This window comes from Thamnophis sirtalis, unplaced genomic scaffold (assembly GCF_051295495.1).
Source record: "Thamnophis sirtalis isolate CommonGarterSnake01/CBP01778 unplaced genomic scaffold, rThaSir2_p1.2 scaffold_3, whole genome shotgun sequence".
Taxonomy (NCBI): Eukaryota; Metazoa; Chordata; class Lepidosauria; order Squamata; family Natricidae; genus Thamnophis; species Thamnophis sirtalis.
The window spans coordinates 116295239-116316488 of NW_028261383.1; the positions used below are offsets into that span (position 1 = coordinate 116295239).

The following is a 21250-nucleotide window of genomic DNA, read 5'->3' on the forward strand; positions in this document are numbered from 1 at the left end:
ATGAAAACATTTAGGTTGTTTAAGTTTATAGGGCCAGTGTGGTGTAGTGATTAAGGCCTCTGGCTAGAAACTGGGAGGCTGTGCATTCCAATCACATTATGGACACTAACCCAACTGGGTTACCTTGGATCAATCACTCAGCCCTTGGAAGCAGGCAATGGCAAACCAGTTCGGAAACATTGCCCAGAAAAAAACGCAGAAACTGACTGGAAGATAAAATATGACTGCTTGGATGTTTGCCTAATATGCCATGTCCAAACAAATATTTGTGGGTGAACATAAGGGCATTGGGGGCCTTCCCAGCATACTGGGTGAACTAGGCAGAGAGGTTGCCTGTAATAAAAGGAGGCCTTTCCTGCTCTGCTTCTCTTCATGTCCAAAATGACGCCCATCTCCTCCATCTGAGATGCGCTACAGTAAACCCAGCCGAGCAGAGCAAAATTCCCGCTGATTCACAGTCGTAAGCACATACGAGGCCTCGCCGAACACCCCGCCCCACCGAATCGATCGCGGAATTTGGCACACGCGTGCAGCGGCTGAGTAGCCCCACAAGGAAGGGGCCGGAATATGAAAGAGGCAGATGAGACCGCTCGGCGAAGGGCGCCCTGCCCCGCGACTAACTCTTGAGGGTAGCACCGGCTTCGTCGATCCGATCCACAGGATGCTACTTAGCAGCAGCAGCAACAACAACAACGCCTCGCCCGCAAAACTGTAGCCTGCCTCTCCCGCGTTGAACCCGGCGAATGAGCGCCAAAACCGAAGGAGGCGCTTGTAGCTCGGCTCCTTCAAAGTAAAGCTTCATCTGGCACTCCGGATCCGGCGAACTCCGGAGGCGGGAAAAGCAACGTGCCCTTTGGTGCGGCAGGGCACAGGAGGATGGCCGCCTGCCCCCTGCCATGAGCCCGGCCCGCTCCTCTCTGTCTCCCCGCCCAGCCCTGCCCTGCCCTGCCCAGCCGGCAGCCGTGGGGGCCGGGCGAAGTCTCCGAGCTCACGGGAGGCGGAGAGCGCAGGTAGCAAAGGAGGAGGAAGCGGCTGTCGGCAAACACTTGGCGGAGAAACGGACCGCCGCAGCCGAGCTCCGATGGGCGAACTCGAGGCGAAGGATAAGCACGGGCCCGGCACTCACACCCCTCTGGGGAGGGCCCGGACCTCGGCTCCCCATCCTGGCGGCGCCGGGGGAAGGCGCCGAGCTGCGCGCGCCTTCGGCAAACTAGCCCGGCGGCTCCTGCAAACTTTGCGGGGGGCGCGGCGGCGGCGAGAGCAGCGGCAGCGGCGGGAAAGCGCTGAGACGGAAGACGACGAAGGCGGCTTTAAGCGGCCGCCCGGCTCCGATCGCGGCCAAGCAGGTGGCGGCGGCGGCGGCGTCCGGCTAGGCTCGGGCGCGCTGAGCCCCACTCCTACAGCCAGTTCCGGGGATCCGCGCCCGCTCACCCCCGGCGCGCAGGGGCTCAAGAATCACGGCAACACGTGTTTCTTGAACGCCGTGGTGCAGTGCCTGAGCCACACCGAGCTGCTCGCCGCCTTCCTCCTGCTGGCTTTGCCTGATCCCCCGAGTCCAGCCAGAGCTGGATCGAAAGCCGCCACCGGAGAGGTCACTCGGCACTTGGCAGCGCTTCTACGCGCGCTCTGGACTCTGGAGTACACCCCGCAGCTGTCCGCAGACTTCAAGGTAGGGTCCACGGGAGACGGGAAGGGGCGAGCTATCCAAGCCTACCTGGATTGCTCGTTACCTATAATGGGTCCTCGTGTGTAGGACTGTAGGCTCTCGGTTGGGAAGCTGCGCAGGGAATCATTAATGTCTAAAGCTGTCTGAACGCTTGTGATCTACCTTAAAGTCCATTTCGGGGCGCCGTGTTTTACTCCAGGGTTGTTAAGCGTTGGAACAGCGTGACCCTCTGCAGTCACTGATCGTAATAAGATCGAGTTAATGTAAAACTCCGCCGGAATCTGAGGCAGAAACCAAACGATTGTCTTTTCATGCATCGTTCCAACTCTGGCGGCGCTCTTTGAGATAAGCAGCTGGCGGGAAACGGCTCCATTTACTTAAAATTGGGAGGATCGCTCACTCGTGTTTTTCTCTCCCTGGCCGCCGCCACGCTTTTTAAAGTAAACCGTCTGTCGTTCCCGTGCAGTCAGATTTCGAGAGGGGGGAGTAGCAGCACAAACGCACACACCGGTAGGGACAGAATCATTGTCAACTAGAGGGAAACAGATCTGTATTGATAATAGGAGTACATCGGCCCAAGAGATTCGCGATGGCGTTATTCATGGTTGGGGAGGGAGGTCTGTCTTATTGGGAAACTAGCCTAGCGGCTAAAAGTAGACAGATATTAAAGATACTTGCTTACCTGCTTTGTATTCTGTGCAAATGCAGTGGTTTATGTAGTGTATCTATGGAGCTTGGGTTAGGCAGCTGCCTGTGTTTTAGCTCCCTGTCAGAACTAGTGAAAGAATAAAGGCTAATTTGTGGATGATAGAATTTTTTTTTGCCACTCCAGGCAGGGTAGTGATAACTGCCTAGTGATAACTGTCATGCTTGAGCCTCTCCTAAAATTTCTACAGTTCCTGGCTCACAGGATCAACTTGTGCCACACTGAGAACAGTGATTATAAGTTATCAAGTAAGTGACAGGTTAGGAAAATGTGTGCTTGGCTGTTTCAAACAGTCCTATTTTTCCCCATCCTGGGCAAAGACCATAACAAGGTATTGTGCCAGAGAGGTAAATATTAAGTACTGATTGTCTCAGAAGCTTTCCTCAATTTTGTAGTGCTCAACTTCGTCCAGACCTTTGAAGATGAAAAGGAGAGATTTATTACTAAGCAGGAGCCCTGTAACTCCCTGCCTGTGCTGAAGCCCAGATGATATTGGGGCAGCCAGGCAGATGAAGTACACCTGCAGGTTGGGAAACAAAGATCAGAGGAACAAGATCATCAAGCTGGGTCACAGCCTTCTTCTCCCAGAGCGCTGTGCTAGCAAGCCACTGGGGATGGAGGGGCTTTTCATCACAATGTCCCTCAGGTGCTGCTTTTAGATCAAAAGCACAGATCTGTGTGAGCGATCTCTTCTTCCTCCTCCGATTTCCAACTAGGCACAGACAATCAGGGCTCTTTCCTGTTACCTGAACTCATGAAGAGAGAGAGACCAAAAAAAACCAACAACCCCCCCCCCCAAAAAAAAACAAGTAGAAGGAAACAGGAGAGGTAAAGTCAGTCCAAACCAGTTGCTGAGAAGCCTCAGAGTGACAAAGAGATATTCATGTTTCCTAAGGAGGGGGAGGGAATCTTGTGTGCTGCTTGCCTTTGGGCTTTTTTCCTCTGCTTAATCAAGCAAGTGATGCTAGGCCTGCTCTGCAGGAACCGTAAGTGACCTGAGCCAGAAGTTTGCCAGCACAGTTTGTTTACATTTTCTGCAATTCCTGGGTGGAGGAGGAAAAAAAATGGATTGGTGACACTGCAGAGAAGGAATGTACAACTTCTATCAGCTTGGGGGCAGCACTAAGCTTTGCATAGTATATCAAGGACCATATCCCAAATGTGGTTGAGACTGGTATCCGACTTACGACATGGAATGGATCCTAAGCCTTTGTATTTTACCCCTCCCAGGCAAAATAAGACAAAGGTCCAACCCAATCCCCTCCCCCCTCCCACAACAAGGATAACATGTTTGGATGAACCTTTTTTTTAACAGGGTATCTTGGGGTGAAATCAAAGATGAGTCAGTTGCAGTGAGATTGAGGATCAGTGGAAAAGACTTCTCATTCAAAAGAAGGAATTACAATTGGTATGCTGGAATTTCCTATTTGGCGAATAATGTGTTCTCTAGAAAAGTGGGCCTAGAAGATAGGATTAGGAGCGCCTCTGGGCTGAGGGCTTCCCATTTCTGTTTGTTTGTTGTTGAAGGTATTATCTGGCACTTTTTGTTAGCAGATTAGATTCTTTGGAGGTGAGCCTCTTCTGCCTCTGGAGCTCCTGTTTGGCTGTGGTCTGTCACAGGCTCTTTCAGCTCTGGTGAAATCTCTTGTTTCTAATTCCGCTGTTTGACAGTCCTGCTGATAATAGGATAATGTGTGTTTGTCTCTCCCTTTTGATGCAGCGGCCTCTGTCAAAGGTGAAATTGTTCTGACTTCTTCCTGGTTTATTTATTTATTTATTTATTGCTCTGGGAATGTACACTTAGTTGGATATTAGGTTACAGGCAAGGATTTAGAAATAGGAAACTGAGGTTTCAGATTTTCCAGACTTAGGCTTCTCAAGGGAAAATAGAAACAAGAACAATGTAGATATTCAGTTTTAAAATGCTCTTTGGGAAGAATGTAAACAAGATGTACATCCCTTATTATACAAGGCATCATGTTGCATAGCTGATTTATTTCTATGGTTTTTTTTCTTAAATCTGATAGTCTGTTTAATAAGAAGTTAGTTCACATGCAAAAGGATGGGAAATAACAGCCTTTGAAAACCTTTGGTAAATACAAAGGCAGTGGAAATTCAAATGGAAAGGCAACAATTACATAGATGCAAATAGAAGAAACTAAGGCTCAGGACCACTCATGTATCAAAGATCAAGGTATGGCTTTACATGTGTGAATGAGTCATTAAAGGCCTTAACTCTAGATACAAATACTTGTATGTTTCCAGAGTTCCAAAGATTAGTTTAATGGTGTAGGTTGCAGTCAGAACATGGAATATTCTATGGGAAATTGTAAGCTTCCTATTTTTGTTTTCCTATTTGTGGAAATAGTCAGTGGTTATCTGACAAATGAGGAAGCTGTTGCTGTATCTACCTGATTATTTTTCCCACCTTGCCATATTTGGCACACTGCTAATTCCTGGTACAGCAATTTAAAGGTACTCTTAATAGGATACTCATCCTGAAGATGGACAGGGGTAGGTGGGCAAAGTCTGTGAATTTAAGTTGTTTGTATAGAAACCGATGCAGCCTGGAGCATTTTAAATCTAATAATTCAAATTTCATCTCTGCTGTGACTTTCCCACCTGGTCTCAGACAAACCTCTGATCTTATCATCTGCAATATGGAAATAATAATAATGGCATCTATCTTGTAAGATTGCTGTAAGGTTAGCACCAGACTAAAATTTCTCAGTTGATTTCAACCCTCAGAAGTGAAACATGCATGTGTGTAAGGATAGCATCATTATTTTCCACATAGGCCTAAAATGGGGTAGAATATTTTGTCCTTAAGAGTTATGGATAGTATACTACTACTAGTGACTACAGTAGCCAGAATGAGTAAAAGGCAAGCCTTCCTATGTCTTCAGCTGATGAAATGTGTGTTGGAATGTTGAACATACAGTAGATTGGGAATGAAACCTGCATTCTTAGGCATAATGACTTAGAGTGGATTAGTCCTATTAAATGCAGGGAATCTTTTTTCTAGGCTCCCTTTATAATTACCGACTCACACAGAGAACTGTAATGTTTCATTCATGCATTTAAGATTAAAGAAATGAATGATGACTTCCATTGCCATCACTTTCACCTCAGGTGCAGGTTTGCACTGAAATCCACTGGCTTGCTCTTTCGCCAGGCAGAATATGGATATATAATTGGCTTATAATATATAAACCAATTTTATGATCCACTTGCTGTCAGCCTACACAGCCACTAGCTTTTTCAAGGTATCTTCTTAGTCTGTGGCCTTTTTATGGGATTGATCGATTGGTTTAATCAATCTATGAAGCAGTTCAGAGGAAGAGTTAGAACACCTAAAACTTGAACTTAAAATTTAGGGTTTTGATTTCACATTTCAGAAAAGAAAGCAAGGTAATCAGATTTCACCCCTTTGCTGGAATGTGATTTTTTTCTCCCCGTGGCCTGTATAATTTCTTACATAAATAACAAGACACAGTTTGGAAGGGAGGAGGGGAATGGGAAATTAAAATATTACCTTAATCTCTGTGTTCCAAAAGATGGAGTTAGATAACCTCCTTTTCAACCCTAGGCTACATTTCAGGTTAGAGTGTTTGGTAGGAGGGGCCTTTGGCATATACACACCCTCTGTTTGTTTATTGTGATATTGAATAGTGAGGTTTGCTAGGAGCTGTGTTCCCAGGAAACAGCAGAGGAGAGGGAAGGAGTTTGTGTAGGAAAAGCCAGGGGAAGAAGAGAGACCATTTCTCCTGTGCTAGGGCTATCCCAGGCAGTTTCACATTTATATGATGGAACACAACGTGCCCTTTTCTAATTTTATCAGAGTTTTTCTCATCTATTTCTGGATTATGAAGGACTTGGCAATACAACAACTGCACTGAATCATACATAGACACTTTCCCCATTGTCTAATCACTTGGGAAATAGCTCTTTAGGGACCCTCTTAAGTAGTCTTACCCTGGGAACACAAGGAAGATCTTTTTAATTTCTTTTCTTTTTATTTCTAATGGGCAGGTAAAAAAAAGAGAATCCAGCTTCCTCGCTGTTGAATACTGCCTCCAGCATGGACTCACTTGGTTGCTTCTGCTGCAGTTTTAAAAAAAACCTAAAATGCTAAATTGGATTTGAAGCTCTTGTTAGTGCACAGTCCTTCACAGCAACATTTTAAAAGTCAGGATATTTTAAGCCTAAGAAAGGAAATGTTATCCTTCATCTCTGAGACTCTAGAACTCTCCCATTTGCTCTTTTGGCCCTTTCTGTACAAAGAATTCCCCTACTGTGCTCTACCTCAGTTTTCATACTCCTATGAAATATGAGGGTTTGTTTTTCTCATCCTATGCATATGTTAGTTGTGCTATGTGATCTGACTCTATTGTGCTAAGTCTTGGAGGTTCATCCACTACTGTTTTTGGTTTATTCATTTATTCAGCTTGGATGCCATCCAAATACAATCAACTCTGGGTGCGTCCCACAATAAAAAAAGAAATAACAAAATGCAATATATCTCCCTCCCTCTCCCTCCCTCTCTCTCCCTCCCACCTCTCTTTCAATACACCAGAGCTGTAAAATGATGGCTTGATTGAATTATTGTAATGTATTTGTATCATTTTATTCCCTCTTTCCCCAAATGAGTACTCAAAATGGCTATGAGTTAAAGTATAAAATTAATTCTAATGCTGAATGAACAATTAAAAGCTTGGCAAAAAGAGAGGGATATTTACAATTTTTGATGGAAGGGAAGATGGAGGGGACTGATCACAACTCCTGGGGGAGTGCTAAACGGGGTGCTAAAATATGCAACTTTATAAAAAAAATACCTCGAGGATAGAAAGTACATTTCCCCAAGTATTAGCCTATACTACAGAACCACTTCCCCCATATTACCATTCTTATTAAGCACTTTGTTCCAGATGCCTACTTGCACTGTCTTAATTGCTGACACCTTCTGTTGTATATGTGTGATACCTGAGTGTTTCTCTTTAAAAAAAAACAGATCTTAATAATCAACATATTATTGTGCATTTTACATGTGGCCCTAGGTCTTGAAACATGAAATGATTCAATTTTACCATGATAGATTACTTCTTTTTGGGGTGAATTTTATTGCAGGGGTCCCCAATTTTGGGGTCATGGTCCACTTCTAGGCCGTGGCTTATTCAGAATTGGGCTGCACGAGTGGCTGTCCAGAGCGTACACAGCTAAACTTGCACAAGTAGTGGGCCGTTGGACAATTGCATGTGCGAACACTGTTGCATGTGCCCGCCACTCTTCAAATCAAGCTGCGCACGTATGCTCCAGCCCACCACTTGCACGGCCCAGTTCCCCACTCCACCTCCAGTCAGGCTGCCAAACCCCAAAGGTTGGGGACTGCTGTTGTAATGGATAGATAATGCCCATCCAAGTTTTTGAATAGTTCTTTAATAGTATAATTCCCGAAGTGCCAGCTTCCCATGTGCCTTATGCGCATGTAAGTCATGGGTACTAGAACCCTAGTGCTTGGACTGGGAGAGTGTAAATCTAAGGGTATACAAATAATCATATAGGGATTAAAGACTGTTATGTGCTATAATTTATCTTTTTCCTATAAGAGCCTGAAAATATTCTCCTGTTTACAATGGTTTCTATGAACCCTTGGCATATTCTGATTGCACTGTGCCAAAAAATAGTTTACACTATTCTAACATTATTGTAACTGAAGAGACAGTCAGAAAGCACTGGATGAATGAGCAGCTGGTCCCTGCCCAACTACCTGTGATGGTTTTAGATTTTCAGAACCTGGCACTCCTCTAGAAATGTCAAACTACGGTGCCCATAAACCTCATTGTGCCTTTGTGAGACTCTTTGGTTCATGTTTATTTATTGGCTGTGTTTCAGCTATGTTCATGGCAGTAATATCATTTTCCATTGTAATGCTGCTGCTGCTGACCTTCCTTTTTACTCTTCTGGCAGATCCTTTATCAGCAATAAATGAAGTACTTAGGGATAAATTCCACATTAGACATTCAGAAAACAGACCCCCCCCCCACACACACTGTGGCTTAAATCTGTGGGATTTTTTTTTAAAAAAACAAAAACTTCAAATGCTTTCCCCCCCTGCAGAATACATTCATGTTTTAATACATTGTACTGTATATTCTATTTCATCTAGTTTATTGGTACTTCCTTGTCCCAAGTGCTGCTTTTGATTGAGTATTGTCCTGGCATTGTCTTCCACTAAGGATCAGAACCATGGGTTAGTCTTAAGCAGATGATAATAGCAGCAGCATCAAGTTGCAAATATTAATCCTATCTCATGTGCAACCTGAACTGCTAAAACTATGTGGATACTGTCTGAGAGTATTAACAGACCTCAAATTATACTTTCAAGTGTAAGCTTTGCTGAGAAAGATAAGGGTCTCCTTCCAAACCAATGTCTGTTGCCAATCAAGACAACAAATGTACACTCAAGAACCACGGAATGCTTGAACAAATGCTTGAAAAGCCCAAGCTTTTCATCCTCTATTATCAACAAGGTAAAACTGGCATTAGGAGGAGGAGGTGGTTATGAAACATCACTGGCAGGAAAGGGGGTGAGACAACATACACATTCCTGGACAACATGGATATAATGAAAGAAAAGATTGCTTTTGAAGGAAAAGTGTTGCTCAGGTCATGCTCAGCCCTATATTTCAGTTTTCTGTTGCCTGTCAGAGATCTGTACTGTCTCTTTCCCCCTAACAAATGGGAGTTTAGGTTTAAGAACATTATTCATGCAGATTCCATTCTGGACCAGTGATTCTATCTCAGTCCAACCTAATTTGTAAGATTCTTTTTGTGGGAGGAAAAAAAATAGGGAGCTTTATGTATGTTACCCTGAATTCCTGTATGAAAAGACAGATTAAAAAAAATTAGTAGTAAAATATTGTAAGAATTGGTTATATCTTTAAAAATAATTTTATTAAAGATTATGATTATAGTAGCAAAAACTAATACAAATTTAAAAGAAGAGTAGAAAGAATAAAAAGTGCAATAAAAAAGAGAAGAAAAAAGAAGAAATGTAGGAAAGAGAAAAGAAATGTATAAAGAAGTGACATTTAACCGTCATCACAAGTGTAAACAATTTTAGTAACTTTTCTGCTGTCATCATCCCATGTCCCATCTCTTACGTTTAAACAAGTAAATAAATTATTGTCATTTCAGTCCTGGGATCAGCAGAAGTCCATTAAGGGAAACCAGAAATAACAATATATGTACTTTTAATCTTGATCAAATAAACCAACTTTATGTTCCTTTATGATATTTGATGATTTGTTGCTCAATTTTGCCAGCATGATGCCAGGAAGGAGATAAAACAGAGATACAAAGATTGTGTGATTAGGGCATTAGTTATTCCAGAAAAGACAGAAGTTCACGTTTGTTGGTTATATCATTTAACACAATTTAGGATTGAAGCTATGTTGTATGTCCCAGGCAGAATATCCTAGTTCCTATAGTCCCTGAGAACCAATATCAGTCAGTGTCTGCAGTACTGACTTAGGTGGACTAGTAATCTGATAAGAGTATATACAAGTTCCCATATTATCCAAACCATGTTTTTGTCACACACTGCTTGTTCAAACCTATACTGAATCAGCCACAGTCTCCATAGACCTGGAAAACTAGAGATCACTATCTCCCTAAAGGATGATGCATTAGGTGACACTTTCCTTATACTTTTACTTCCATGTCTTCTTTGTTTTTTCCCCTGCGGTCAACAGGAAGCACACGGGAATCTTACTTAAAGAAAAAATATATATCATGGACAATATTTTCTTAAAGACTGGAAATTCTGTTTTTGAAACAAATGATTATTTTATGTATGGTAGCAATTTTTGATGAAATATTGATCAAAGACCTCTCCTTTAAATATGCATTTGCCCAGCCCAAATCAACAACCTTGTGCTCTATGGGTGTTTTAGGCTGAAGTCTAATAATCTGAATTAAGGATGTTATAGGTTGCAAGGAATTTAGAACCTCTAGTCCAGCAGCTCCACACTCCTATAATAGCTCACATTGTTTAAAGTAAAGTAACCCATGTTTTTCAGAACTGTGTATAATAGCAATTTTGGTGATAATTGCCTGTTATTTTGCAATACATATAGCAAATGGGGAAATAGCTGACAAGAATGCTTTATTATAGCAATATTCCCAAGGAAGTCTGTTATTTAATTTTTGTTTAATAGAATGCTTATTTTGTAACCATAAGGTTTCAGCGATAAGCTACCTGCTGAGGCTTCACTACAGATAAATAACTGGAGGGCAGATCTGTTAGCACTCCGTATGCTGTGTAAATGTATTAACAATCAAGTGCCTGTTAGCTTTTAATTGTTCTTTAGTGTGTCCATAGAGAATGGGCAAGAAGCTTTGCTTGAGGAGAGCATGGGATTGAACTATGTATGTTGCCTTTTGGGGTATCATAGTGTGGTCCAGATTTAGGACTGGAAAGCAAGAAATAATACATAACTTGTGGCCTAGATGGTTGTATCCAGGCATCCTATCTATACCTATGAGGAATCTTGGAGATCTTTGAAGGAGAATTTCATCAAGTGTGTCTTCCTCCACGACAACAGTTGAGTCGAATTGTGTAGAGCATTGCAAAATCCAGAATTGAACCAAGATATTTTACTGCTTGGAGTAAAAAAATCAAAATGCCAAAAAAGAAACAAAAGAGGAAGCTCTGGCTGGCCGGGCACATTATAGTGTAGGTCAGGGGTGTCAAACTGGCAGCCCATGGGACGGATTCGTCATGTGGAGGCCATGCCCACCCAGCTCCGCAAAGGGGGAAAAAGTAGTGAAACGTCATATGATGGCAACATGACGCGTCAAGTTTGACACCCGTGGTGTAGGTAATAAACACCACTACTCTTTCTTTTTAAGATAGTTCTTGTGCAGGGCCACTTCTGTCTTGCAAAACACATTACCAGGTAGTCCTTGACTTACACCCAGTTGCTTAACGGCAGGTTGAAGTTACAGTAGTTACAACCTCGTTCTAATTGCCATCACCCCTCTTCAGTGGTCATGTGACCACATTTCAGGTGCCCACATATATAACTTTGTAGCATCCCACGGTTATGTGACTATTTTATATTTTTTGCTGAAAACTGGCATTTATTTCCCGTTTGGGGCAAAACTGGCCCATAGTGAAGAATTGATTCACCTGACAACTGCAACCGAAGTCATAGAATCAGGTTGGTCATATGGGTTACCCACTTTACAATCGTCATGACTTATGATCATAATGGCATGCTCCATTATGGCTGTAAGTTGAGAACTACCTGTGTTTCCTGAAAAGCCACAAGAGGATTCCTGCTAAATGTTGGACTGTTAAGTATCAGAAAAGAGACAGAAAAGCTAAAAAAGATAAAATTCCAAAGAATGTTCTACCAGCCTCGTGAGACAAATCCCTTTCCTTTTCTGTTTTGTATCTTCTTTTTCAGTTTACAAGTCTAAAAATGTTTGTTGACTTCAGCACTGAACATTTGATGGTCTTCAATTAGTTTTCAAAGTTGCCACCATCTTTTGCATCATAAGGTCAGCCATGCAGAGGGATGAGAAAAGCTACTTTTCACTAGTTTCTATTATGCAATATGAAAGGTGCCTTTTCCCCTTCTTCATTGCTCTTTTGAAATGGACCTTTTCTTTCCTACCCCAACTGATTTTGCAGATTCCGAGAAGAGTCCATCTCCCATTTCATCAAAACTAAGTGAAGTGATGTATCGTCACTACATTGGTTTGTTGATTTATAAAAGCAATAATGGCCATGTTGGCTAAAAGGGAAAGAAAAGCAAAATCCACAGAGAGAATACTTTTATTAAGCTGCCTAAAGTTATAAGAGATCAGTGCAAGTTTTTGAATTTCAAGAACTCCTTATCAAACCAAAAGGAAAAAAAAATGTAGATAACCTTTGAATCTCATCTGAAGCAGCTTATGGTGTTAGCTAGAACGATGAACAATCTTCAAATACAGTGCACATGCATACTTATATGTATATGCCAGTGATGGCTAACCTTTTTTGGATCGCATGCCAAAAACGGGAGGAGCGCAGGGAGGTTGTATGCAGGCATGCCCACACCCATAATGCCTTGCGCGCAACTCCCCTGTGCACAGCTAGCGACCCCCGCTCCGCTTTTGGAGCACTTTTTTCGTCTTTCCCAGGCTCCAGAGCCTTTCTAGGAGCCTGGGGATGGTGAAAACAGCCCCCTCCCCGAGACCCTCCTGAGGCTTCAGGAGTGCAAAAATCCAGCCCTATGGCCAAACTGGAAGTTCAGGAATAGACTTCCAGTTTGCTCGTAGGGCTGTTTTTTGCCCCCCGAAGCCTTTAGGAGGCTTCTCTGAAGGCTCCGGGGGGCAAAAAATGGCCCTATGGCCAAACCAGAAGTTTTGCCCGTAGCGCTGGTTTTTCAAGCTTTGGAGATTTAAGGAAGCCTCTGGAAGGTGAAAACACCCTTAAAAGAAGGCTGAAGTCAGCTGGCCACCGTGTGCATGCACGGTGGAGCTGACAGGGCAACACCTTGCATGCCCTAACAAATGGCTCCATGTGCCACCTATAGCACACATGCCATAGGTTCGCCATCACAGGTATATGCATTCATTTTTATCATGCTTACGTTACTGATAAGTCAGTGCAAGTTCTGCCCAAACTGCCGAAAGCAAAATTTTCTTTTCACAATCTCTCTCTCTGCCTTGTTTCTGTATTTGCAGATTCTTGGCAGGCCCATCTCAGCATCCTACATGCTGCAGTTAAATGAGCGTACAGAATTTAAGGAACAATAGAACATGTGGGAGGAGGTTGGTATATAGAGGAGTGGGGAGATGACAGAATATATATTTAGTATTTTTGGGGGGAGATACATCCTTGAGGAATGGAAATGCTTCAGTGTATAAAGAAATGCTGGAAAATCTCAGAGGATGGGAAGCTAAGAACTGCCTCCAAACCTCTATTCTGTTTGTGTATGGCCAGAGCACCTGTTTGAAAAGAAGAACATGGGGTGAAGATAATCCTTCTGCCACCTTCTTAGATGGCTTGGACTGGATGTATTAGGACAGTGTTTCTCAACCTTGTCAACTTGAAGATGTCTGGACTTCAACTCCCAGAATTCCCCAACCAGCATTGCTGGCTGGGGAATGCTGGGAGTTGAAGTCCAGACATCTTCAAGTTGACAAGGTTGAGAAACACTGTATTAGGATATCCAATGGTTATTTTAGTTTAACACTTATAAAGGACTACGTACAGGTAGTCCTCGACATACGACCACAATTGAGGCCAACATTTCTGCTGCTAAGGGAGACATTTGTTAAGTGAATTTAGCCCCATTTTACGACCTTTCTTGACACATCCGTTAAGTGAATTAGTGCAGTTGTTAAGTTAGTGGCCCAGTTGTTAAGTGACTCTGGCTCCCCTATTATCCAAAGTTCACAAAAGGGGATCACATACCTTGGGACACCACCGCAATAAATATGACTCAGTGGTCAAGCGTCTGAATTTTGATCCCATGACCATAACAGCTGTAAGTATGAAAAATGGTGACAAGTCACTTTTTTCAGTGTCGTCGTAACTTTGAACGCTCCCTTAAATGAACTATTGTTAAGTCGAGCACTGCCTGTATTAGGGAAGACTAGGCTTTCAAATGGCATCTCTGCCTCTCTTTTCCTTTTCCGAGCAGGATTTTTATGACGTTGAATGATTAGAAGAGAGGCTGGAATTCTGAAAGGGTCACTTTTCCCAAGACAAGAATCTGTTTGGTTGAGTTTTCCCCATTCATACAGGTGTTAAAGGTAGAGATGCATTGCCAGAAAGTAGAACAGCTTTCCTGCATCCCTTGTAGAAGATGCCTTGGGCTTCAGAAACATTTCTATCCAGCTGACTGAAACGGCTTACCTCTTTTAGCAGAGAAAATTGGATTTTCCAAGCTTCCCCTCTGTTTCCAAAGGACAGCAAGTGGCTTTCAGTTTTGTGGTTCAGGGGGGTTTGCTCACTTGGGAACGGAAGAACATTGGACTGGAACGGGAGCACCAAGTCGTAACTGCTTGGGAGAAAAAGAGTAAAGTGGCCCTGGCAGACATATTATGGGAGGGGGGGGGCTGATCTCCTTCTGAGTTCTTAACAATGTAGAGTTAGTTGTCATGGCAACTGTTTGGCAAATCAGTGGCAGGCAGAACCTATGTTTTCTCCTGTTGAGCCCCACTAGGGATCAATTTAGCATCCTTGCTTATTGCGCTAGTATTAAATATGTTGCTTTTTGCCAAATGTTGGTGGAACTCAAGATGTAAAAGGGATGTATTTCATGATTTAGGGATTTGGGATCTCTTGGGAATCTTTTTTTAAAAAAATGATTGATTGTGTTTTTTCAACAGGAGTGCAAAATAGCAGTGGCAATGATAGGGCTATACATCATATGTTTTGGTTTGCTGTGACACCAGGGTGATATTCTGTAATAAAGAAGCATATAAATTGCAACATAGACATTGATTAGGTGTCAGGTGGAACCGGGATTCAAATCTCTGTTCAGGAAATGGAATGTGCATCTGTAGCAACAGAAGGGAAGGATTTGGCCACCTCAGAGCATTCCCAGAAAGAGATCCTGGGCCAAGAGACTTTATAGTCCCAAGCTGGGTAGGGCTGGGGGGAAGAGTTTCAAGGTAACACCACCTAAAATCTCTCTGAATATATCTGGTCGCTTAAAGACTTCATAGTTTTATCTTGGCAAGTTTCTGTCTATTAGATATAAACAAATAAAGGATTGGACTTGATTAGATCTCACTGTCTCATCTCAATTAGGTAACATTAGTCTAGCCAAATGTGGAGCCTTCAAGTCCCAGATAACTTATCCTCCTTGGGCAATAGCAAAGACTGGGCAGCCTATGACTCACTGGATCATCTGTTTGGAGATATTTCCTTACCAGATTCCTCAGTGCCTTCAACAATGACAGAATCTTTTAATGTTAAAGTTCACTGGAAAAGTTGGGATAAATTCAGAGATGTATCGCCCTTGAAAATAGCTCAGGTTGAACTTTATAGCTGTAGTGGAATCTGCAACTAGAGTAGGAAATGGCGTTAAGAAACTGGCTAGCTTTGTCTCCAGTGGTGGGATTCAAATTTCTTTTACTACCGGTCTTGTGGCCGTGGCTTGGTGGGTGTGGCAGGGGAAGGATACTATAAAATCTCCATTCCCTCCTCACTCAAGGGGAAAGTTACTGAAAAATCTCCATTCCCTCCCAATCAGCTGGGACTTGGGAAGCAGAAAATAGGTGGGGGCGGGGCCATTCAGAGATGGTATTTACTACTCAAAATTTCCACTACCAGTTCTCTAGAACTAGTCAGAACCTGCTGAATACCACCTCTGTTTGTGTCCCTGCAGGAGAAGGAAGTGACTTGAGGCCTTTATCTGGTTGTTTCCCAGAGTAGCAGTCCCCAACCTTTTTGGCTTAGTGGCCTGGCTGGGTGGGGGAGAGAGGACAATCGGCTTGCGGGATCAATGAGCCAGCACGCATGCGTGTGCAGCTTGATTCATGTGAGTGGTAGGCAAGTGTGCACATGCATGCACATACAACTCAACTGCAAGTTGGTCTGCATGCGCGTATGCCCTGGCCCACAGTCAAGCAAATCAAGCTGTGCATGCATGTGGGTGCACCAGCCGGCCACTTGCACAGCCCGATTGTGAACAGGCCATGGCCCAGTAGTGGACCAAATTTTATAAAATTTGCAAAATTTCAATTCTATGGGAGTCATGGGTCCTAATTTTTTAATACCCCAGCCCATTTGAGATACATTGTAAAATTGTTGCCCTACAATCTACTGTTTCCCCCAGCAAAAAGTTGAGGGAATGAGAGTTTTCATAGTTTGAGAATTTTAGTAGTATATAAATAGATAAGACAAGGTCTAGATTTCCGTTCCTGCTTGTTCTCCATACAAGATTTTCCCCCCCAGTAAATATAAGAAAGTCTTATAATCTTCATTATGGTTGTTCTTGGTACAGAACATGGATCTTGATGAATTGTATGCATCAGGCATGAAATGCTATAATCTTTGCTACCGATTTGGAACAAGGAGGTTTCTGCGCATGCGCAGGGTGTCTTTGATTATGTCTGGGTGGGTGGGCGGAGCCTCCCGCCATCACCATTATTGGTTCACCCAAACCGGGGCGAACCAGCAGAATACCATCTCTAGTATGCATAGTCCAAATAACCATTTGTTTAGCCAATTTTGGGGACAAAAGAAAAGATGAAGCATGTATTTTAATTCTAGAGCAACTTTACCATTTCAGATAAAAATAATAAGTCTCTTCACTTGTTTTCATTGCAGAATGTTGTCTCTAAATATGGTGCACAGTTCCGTGGAAATGCACAACATGATGCTCTGGAGTTCCTTCTGTGGTTGTTGGACCGCATGCATGAAGACCTGTGTTCTGTTTCTTTTAATCAAAAACTAAAGATGTCTGGAAAGGTCAGTGATTGGCAGAGAAAGTTATTGTGTTACCCTGAAAGCTCACTAAACCTATTGCTAATATATTGTTTCAGGCAAGATAGATCCCAAATGATAAAAAAATGTGAATGAAATTTGCTTAACTCTTTGTCAATCAGTGGAGTATGGCAACATGACATTTATAACCAAGGGGGACTTCCAATATCAGCCCATTCCCTTTGTCGTAGTAAACTTTATCTCCATGGAAAAAGTTATCCAATGGGAATAATATTTTCTGCTATGTAACCAAAGCATTGATGATCTAAAAATGGAATATTGGTTATTGTTTCCAATTAATTGTTTAGAACCAGGGCAGACATCCTAATACTCTCCAGGTATTTGGATTGCTGTCTCTATAGAACACTGTTAACAGATTATAGATGCTGTCATCCACAATCTTTGCAATGTAGCATGTTAAGTTTTGCCACAGTAGCTTAAAGCCTCAGAGAGGCTTGTTCCGAGGCATAAATTCCACATTTTTTTAATGCTATTATTGTTCCACCCTCTGATTGAGGTATTATACTCGGACTTGAGGCTTAAGTCTACTTCCAGCCGTGTGAACCTACAGGAGTAAGCCATTCTGTCTCTGCACAGCCTATAGTAACTCACAGGTTGGTATATGGGAACCAATGAAGGGCAATCTCCCTCTAAGCCTCCTTATAACATAACATCACAATGACAAAAATAATAGTGGAAAAATTCAATATCTATCTAATTGATGTATTAGCAACTCAGTGCCTTGACAAGAAGCCTGAGGTAAGAAAGCACCAGCTGTCTGAGATGGGACATCCGCCTTCAAACTGAATCAGTATTTTCATGGTTTGAGATCAGAATTTTTATTTTTTTCTTTTCTTTTTTGTTGCTAATTTTCTGACCTGAAGGATGGAAAGGGGGGGGGGGCAGGGGGGATCTGTCACAGCTGTCTTTTATGTTATCATGAAATGCAAATATAGCAACTGATTAATGGAATCAAATGAAGACAGAAATGTGTGTATGTGTACAGGGGTATTTATGTGGACCATTTGGTTAGTAGAAATGATTCTTTAAAATGTAGTAATTTTGCAAGCATAACATTCATGTTGCACAGATGTACCAAAAGATGATATCTAGCAAAAAAAAAAAAAAAACTCACACAAACCCCTGCCATCCATCACTAAATCATTAGTGTATTTCTTTAGTCTTCATTATCAATTGTAAAAATCATTAAAAACTATAAAAATAGAGCAAAAACAAAGACACAGTACATGAGGAGGGTTAATGAAGCCACATCATTAGTTCACCCATTATCCAGGGTCACCAGACTACAACCAGGTCTTGAGGGACCTTCAGAAGATCAGAAGAGATGGGCCAACCTCACCTTAAGGGAGAAGATTCCATAACACAGGTGCCACTGCAGAAAAAGCCCACCACCCAGGGCTTACCAAATGTAGCTCCCTAGATGACAGAACTCCCTAGATGACATAACATGCACTCTCTGTTGGATCTGTGTGATGGACAGATGAAATTAAGGACAGATCAAATAACCCAGTCCCTTGTCATGAAGTTGTTTGAGTTGTTTATAAAAAAACTAGCTGATAATAATCCACCATTGCCCGGGTATTTATAGACGTCGAAACATTTGTTTGATAGGGAACCATTGAGAGGGCCTTTCTTCTCCTTACTCCCATGACTATCATCCCTGCCCTCCCTTTTCCCTCCCATGACTTTTCTTTCCTGCCCTGTCTACGATCCCGGCACATTGCCCCAAATCCATCAGGCGCTTCCCCATTGGTCCACTAGTAGGCGAACATTATGGCTGGCTTTCCAGAGGAAGCTGCGAAGGAGCTGACATCACAAACAATTGCCGCTCTAGGACATCACTCTCACTCTCCTTAATGGCCCAAGCTCTCCCTACTCCCTCCCATGACATCACAAACAATTGCTGTTCTAGGACACCACACTCGCTCTCCTTAATGGGCCAGGCATTCCAGAGTTATGCTGGAACACATACACACACCAGGGTGTCTTACCCCCCCCACACACAGTATTTATATATAATAAATAAAAAGCAGAAGATAGAAGAAGATGATAATAATAAAGGTGGAAGACCTCTCTTTCTCCCCCACTCTGTCTTCATCCACCAACATCTTGAAATAGATCCAGAAGCAAACTGATAATGAGTGCAGATCTTGATGCAGAGTTGTAATATTTCTTCAAAACCATGTTGGTTTTGAGCAAGTGACATGCTTACGCTGTCACATGGTTGTTTCCTGTTGCAGTTGCAGCCCACTTATAGCCCAGATGTGACTGTCCTTTGGCTGCTTTATATTAAAGGGGGGGGGAACCTCCCTGCATCTTAACTTGCTTGACCTTTGCTAGAACCAGGAATAGCTTGTCCTTTTAATTATCTGTAGTACAGTTACATAAAGTGTTACTCCATTTCATTTTGTATATAATCAATTAAAAGGCAAAAGATTAACTAACTGGCAATGTGCTTGTGGCAATGAAGCAGATGATGTATCTGAAGAATACTTAATATTCAATTATTACTATATTTTTCAGAGTATAAGACGCACCGGAGTATAAGACGCACCAAGGTTTTGAAGAGGCAAATTTTTTAAAAAAGTAGGTAGGTAGATAGGATAGAGAGGGAGAGAAAGAGAGAGAAATACAATAGGTAGTTACGGAGAGAGAGAGAATAGTTAGGTAGGTAGATAAAGGGATTGAGAGAGAGAGAGAGAAATAAAGATAGAGAGAGAGAAATACAGTAGGCAGGTAGGGAGAGAGAGTGTGTGTAGGTAGATAGGTAGGTAGAGGGATAGAGAGAGAGAAATAGAAAAGACATAGAGAGAAATATAGTAGATAGGTAGGAAGAGAGAGAGAGAAAGAGTTGGTAGGTAGAGGGAAGTAGAGAGAGAAATAGAGAGAGAGAAATACAGTAGATAGGTAGGGAGAGAGACAGTAGGTAGGTAGATAGATGTTTCCAGGTGTATTTATCCATGTGCTAGAGAAGGAAATCACTGACAATCTGCTGCATCTTGTTGCTGCTGGCACAGCACTTGATCAATGTAATTCTCATCAATCAGTTAATGAACTTTCCAAAAGGAAAAAAAAAGTTTTTGCACTCTGCAAACCTCCCAAAAATAGCTCGTTTTTTGCGAAAACAGGCCCGTTTTTTTAAAGGCATGAATAGCCTTGGGAGGGCTTGCAGAGTGCTCCTAGGGAGGTGTGGGGGAGGAGTCAAAAATGAGCAAAAAAGGCATGTTTTTCACAAAAACGGGCCCATTTTTGTTAAAAAATTTGCATGTATAGCCTTATGGAGGCTGATAGAGTGCTGTTGGGGGCTGGGGGGGGGGAAACGGCCCATTTGTTGCTCATTTCTGCCCTCCCCAGCCCCCAGGAGCTCTCTGAAAGCCTCCATAAGGGTATGCACAGCCATTTTGGTGATGAGGGCGGGGCTTCGGGAGGCAAAAATGCTGTATAAGACGCACCCAGATTCTCAACCTCTTTTTTGAGGAAAAAAGGTCCGTCTTATACTCCGAAAAATACGGTAGCTCTTTGGGTATATTTGCTGATGAACCTCTCTTAACAAGGAATGGTGGAACTTGCCAGTCTCCCAACTCATCTGCAGAGTGTCAGATTAGAAAAGGCAGTTTAGGGCTTAGTTAGTATGAGTTCCAAAGGAGAATAGAAGACAGATGGCTTATTTTTGCTTAAGGAATATCCATTTGTAAAAGGACGGTGCATGCTTCCATGCTTCGTAATGATTCAAACTAACTCTTTCACTCTCCTGTAAAGACAGTACTTCCCTGCTATTCATTAGAAGAACACAGCTTCTTTCATGCTGCCACATTCTGCTTTAAAATTTACTATAACTTTATTAAGTGGATTCCTCAAAGCAGAAGCATCTTTTCTTTTTTCAGGTCTTCAGAAGTTTGGGGGAGGGGAAATGGTGTGGCTTTAATGAATAATACTTGCATGGTCTCCAGAACTTTTCCACATTGTTTGTTGTCCTGTGCATAACTGTGAATTACAACTGGACTCTGAAAAGTCACCTCACTGCTTTTGTCAGCATGGCTGGCTGGGGAATCCTGAGAGTTGAAGTTCAAACATCTTAAAGTCAGCAAGGTTGAGAAACACTGGGTTATATGGTTTGATCCTGCAGGCAATGACCTGTCTTCTCTCATTCTCTGCTTCTTCCTTTCACTATGTAAATGAGTCCCCATCGAGTACAGCTACTAATCTGTCACTAATTACACTGTCAGGGAGTTTTCTGGAATGGTGTGGCAGCTGCTTTGCTGCTGGCAAAAATAGTAATTTAAAAAAAAGGATGCTACAGAGCGAACTCTCTTGTCTGTGTCTCACATACAGCAGGCAGGTCATAAGCGCAGAGACTGAAATA

At 42.6% G+C, this 21250-nt stretch overlaps 1 protein-coding gene across 1 annotated transcript in view; it reads left to right on the plus strand.

The window, feature by feature from the left end:
- Window positions 1-1034: 1034 nt before the first annotated feature.
- USP43 (ubiquitin specific peptidase 43) overlaps window positions 1035-21250 on the plus strand; it is a 118714-nt gene continuing 98498 nt past the window's right edge. Inside the window, exons 1-2 of the mRNA XM_014055420.2 lie at window positions 1035-1669; window positions 16711-16851. Of these exons, the coding sequence (XP_013910895.2) occupies window positions 1082-1669; window positions 16711-16851 (729 nt within the window). The 5' untranslated portion in view covers window positions 1035-1081. The remainder of the gene's footprint in view (window positions 1670-16710; window positions 16852-21250) is intronic.